The 4013-nt window shown below is 42.2% G+C and overlaps 1 protein-coding gene across 1 annotated transcript; it reads right to left on the bottom strand.

Moving 5' to 3' along the window:
* Positions 1-1110: 1110 nt before the first annotated feature.
* On the bottom strand, positions 1111-3742 carry LOC106295924 (alkaline/neutral invertase CINV1). The gene is made up of 6 exons (XM_013731938.1): positions 3612-3742; positions 2984-3353; positions 2472-2903; positions 2199-2389; positions 1757-2124; positions 1111-1632 (listed from the first exon to the last, which is right to left on the bottom strand). The coding sequence occupies exons 2-6, from the start codon at positions 3323-3325 to the stop codon at positions 1334-1336; spliced, it is 1632 nt and encodes a 543-aa protein (XP_013587392.1). The 5' UTR covers positions 3326-3353; positions 3612-3742; the 3' UTR covers positions 1111-1333.
* Between the last annotated feature and the right edge of the window lie 271 nt (positions 3743-4013).

Here is a 4013-nt window from a genome sequence, read left to right as displayed (position 1 = left end):
CAACGTGGTGTCAGCTGATCCCACCACCTTCAACGTGGGTCCGCCCCTGCCTATATATCACATGAGTATGAAACACCAGCAGTTGAGATTCTTCAGAATCTACTCCAGTTTAGATTCACTGAGGAAGATCAAAGGATGTTGATAAGTGGGGTTTCAGAAGAGGAGATAAGAGCAGTAGTATTTAATATGTCATCCAACAAATCACCTGGTCGAGATGGATACACTACAAAACATTTCAAGTTTGCTAGGTCGATAGTAGGAAATGATGTTGTTAAGGTGATACAATCTTTCTTTCTGAAAGGCTTCCTTCCAAAAGGTATCAACTCAGCTATTCTTGCCTTGATCCCGAAAAAGGAAAGAGATACAGAGATGAAATATTATAGACCAATCTCGTGTTGCAATGTCCTGTATAAGATGATATCAAAAGTTGGTAGCAAATTGTCTGAAGGGTATTATGCCAAAGTTTAACTCTTTAAATCAATCCACATTTGTAAAAGATAGGTTGTTGATGGAGAACCTTCTTTTAGCAACTGAACTTGTAAAAGATTACCACAAGAGAGAGATTTCTCCTAGATGTGCCGTGAAGATTGATATCTCCAAGGTCTTCGATTCAGTACAATGGTCATTTCTATTAACAACATTGGAAGCTTTGGGATTTCCTGCAAAGTATATACACTGGATTCATCTATGTGTATCTACAGCATCATTATAAGTCCAAGTAAATGGAAAATTAGTTGGTTACTTCAACAGTAGAAGAGGGCTGAGACAAGGTTGGAGACAAGGTTGCACGTTATCACTTTCTCTGTTTGTCATTTGTATGAATGTCCTCTCTAAATTGCTAGATAAAGCTGCAGTGGACAGACTGGTCGGATATCAACCGAGATGTCAAAATGTTCGTTTGACTCTCAAATTATAAGACGACAAGGAGATCACAAAATTGGAGGAAAGTTAGAATTTGGTTTGGCACAAGATAATATGATATATAAGATTAATCTTTTCTTTAAACATTCTATCTCAAATGTAAAACAGTTTTTTTTGGATGAATAAAATTTAACATTTATTAGAAAAAAAAGAAGTCAAACTGTCGGCAACAAAGAAAAAGGTGTAATGTTGAAATAAAAAACGGCAAACGAGCTTTTTCCATTTCTTTTCTTCTTACTTGCAAGGCAAGAAAGAAGCAATCAATAAAGTCTGTGACCCCATCTTCCGGAGAAGTTTTGAATATCATCATTATCATACAAACAGCCAAGCAAAACAAAACAAAAACAAAAACAAAAACAAGAAAAATTATAACGTGACAAGTACTGAGCAGACCAGAAACGAGATCGGTTTTTCAAAGTTGCGGCCAAGACGCAGATCGCTTGATAACTGGCTTCATAAGTTTGTCTTCTTCGAGAGAGATCATACCGATGTGTGAAGGATCTTCCAGCAACATTTTAGCCACTAAGTAACCTGCTATCGACCATGTCTGATATTTCCTAGCCTGTTTCCCCACGTACCGTCCAAGCTTACCGTCGTAATACTCTGGCCAACAGTCTCTGTGAAGACGCGATTCTATCAGGTCAACCGCACGTCTCGCGATCTGCGGTCTTCCTGTCTTAATGCACGCTGCAGTTAGCTGCCACAACAGAACTGTACATTGGAGCAGAAACAACAGAAAACGGCACGGTCAGAATCAAATCAATTCTTTGATACGTGGTTGACACAATTCAATCTATCTCAGTTATGAAATCAGGCTTAAGGGAAGAAAACAGACCTGGCCAAGAACCACCGTTGTGGTAGCTCCACCGTGTGTTCTTGGGGTCACAGCCAGTGACGATGCGCCACTCGTGGCCCTCGAGGCAAGGATAACAAATCTTGAGGGGCATCTCGCCTACAAGCTCATCCCACCTGTGCTCAAGAAGGTCCATAATGGCCATGGACTGATCAGGAGTGGCCAACGAAGACATTATGGAGACGCAATTGCCGAGTGCAAACCACCGGAAGTCCATATGGGCAGGTCCTACATTACCCACAAAGTAGCCTCCCCGGAGAGGCATGAAGTCAAAAACCCAATCTGGTATTGAGTCTGGCATCACATTGAACTTGTTCACCGCCGTGTGTGAGTATTCCTCAGTCTTGTACCTTCAGATAAAAGATGTATCAGTTTCAAGTTTAGAATTATCATCTCACCCAAAAACAGTATAATTAATTAATACCTGTAAATGTCATTGAGCTGCTGGTAATCAAGCCAGAAGTAGTTACGCATATGGAAGCTCAAGGCGTGAAGTCGCTTAGTGATCTTCTCAATGCACTCTCTGCCATCTCCATCAGGCCTTAGCATTGACAAGGCACATCTCAGAGCCATATAGAACAACGCTTGGATCTCAATTGGATACCCATAAACACCCTTCACATTCAAGAGCAAACAACCAATCAATTCAAGAAACAATAACTAGTTTACAGCCAAGAGGATGACCTTAATAACTTACCATTCTACGATCAATCATGGAACATCCATCAGCACAAAGCAGCGTGGGGAAGGTATCGAACCCTTCAGCCAAGCACAAAGAGAGGATGAGTTTCATTCCCTTTTGACACTCTGGTGTCTCCGAGAGAGTCAAATCTCCGGTAGACTTGGTGTAAGCACGGAGAAGGATGATCCACCAGAAGCCTGAATCTACAGGGGCCACTCGTCCAATGGCGGTTTCACCAAAATCTGCAACGAGGTGGTCCGTCTCTCGGATGGGATCGTGACTCACCTTGAAGCTCGCAGGCATCACACCTTTTCCAAGCTTGAAACGGTCAACACGCTTCTCGGAATCTTGAAGCTGAAGGGTCTTGAGCAAAAAGTGTTTCACTATGTCCGATTCACCATTCATCAGAAACGCCAGCGCACTGGGTACAAAATCACGCACAAACACCTACAGGAACAGAAGACAGCATTCAAATTAATATATAGAGCTACGAGCCAACCCACTGATAGATAATATTTGTTTGGTACCTGGTCGTAGTTTAAGACCTCGTCGGTAGTATTATCGACGGCAGCGAGAGTACCAACAGGAAGGCCACGGAAGAAGACCATAGACCTCCGTAGAGCCTCCCAAGCCTCAGCCATCATAGGATGAGGCTCAAAGGAGTTTCTAGCAGAAGAGAGAGGCGTGTCCAGAACCGACCTGCCTCTTGGAGAATCGTGCCTAGATAGTTCACTCATTGACCTCTCGTCGAAAGATCTCTTCCGTTCGATCTTCAACCTCGGTCGGTCTAATGCTCGATTCAGATCAAGATCGTCCATCTCCGATAGAGAACAGTGCGAACCTACAGCTCTTAGTCCAAGTGATTCCATCTCGCTTACAGTCTGGCTAGACCAAGATCTGAAATCATAAAACAAGATTATTACACAGAACATCAGTTGACTCGAACCTAATGTAACTACTGTTGGATCGCGCGAGATTAGCTTATCCACTTGTCAAATCATTTTGAAATTGAACTCTCATTGCTCCATCAAATGAAACAAAAACAGATCAAGATCCGACAGAGTCAACTTTGATGAGTGATATAAACCAGATCTAAGAATCAAACTGGGATACAAGCAGAGTGAGTTTGTTCCTAAGAGAGAAAGTAAATCGAACCTCCGGCGAAGAAGATGGGAGAACGGAGATGATAAAAGGAAAAATTCCTCGGAGCTGAAATGTGAGAAGAGGAGGAGGAGACAAAGGGGAGATTTATAGGGAGAGGGAAGAGGAAGAAAAGAGAGGATTGGGCGAAGAAGCTTCTTATTTATAGTGCGGACAAACGGAACGAGACGGACTTTAAACGGAGTTTTTTCAACGAATTTATGTTTACCGGTTATAATCGGTCAATAGTAGGACAAATCTACTCTACGTGGACTAAACGACGGCGTTCTGACTTGCTTTGTCTGATTTGGCATTTCTTTTTTCTAATGCAATACTTGGTTTATCGGTTCCCGTCTCTTTTTTTTTTGACTGATACACCACCAAACAAAGTTAGGTGGACGGTACATTTACTAGGCA

Source organism: Brassica oleracea, chromosome C5 (genome assembly GCF_000695525.1).
Source record: "Brassica oleracea var. oleracea cultivar TO1000 chromosome C5, BOL, whole genome shotgun sequence".
In the NCBI taxonomy this organism is placed as follows: Eukaryota; Viridiplantae; Streptophyta; class Magnoliopsida; order Brassicales; family Brassicaceae; genus Brassica; species Brassica oleracea.
Note: the sequence above shows the minus strand (reverse complement) of the source record. Positions and strands in the feature narration are given on the sequence as shown.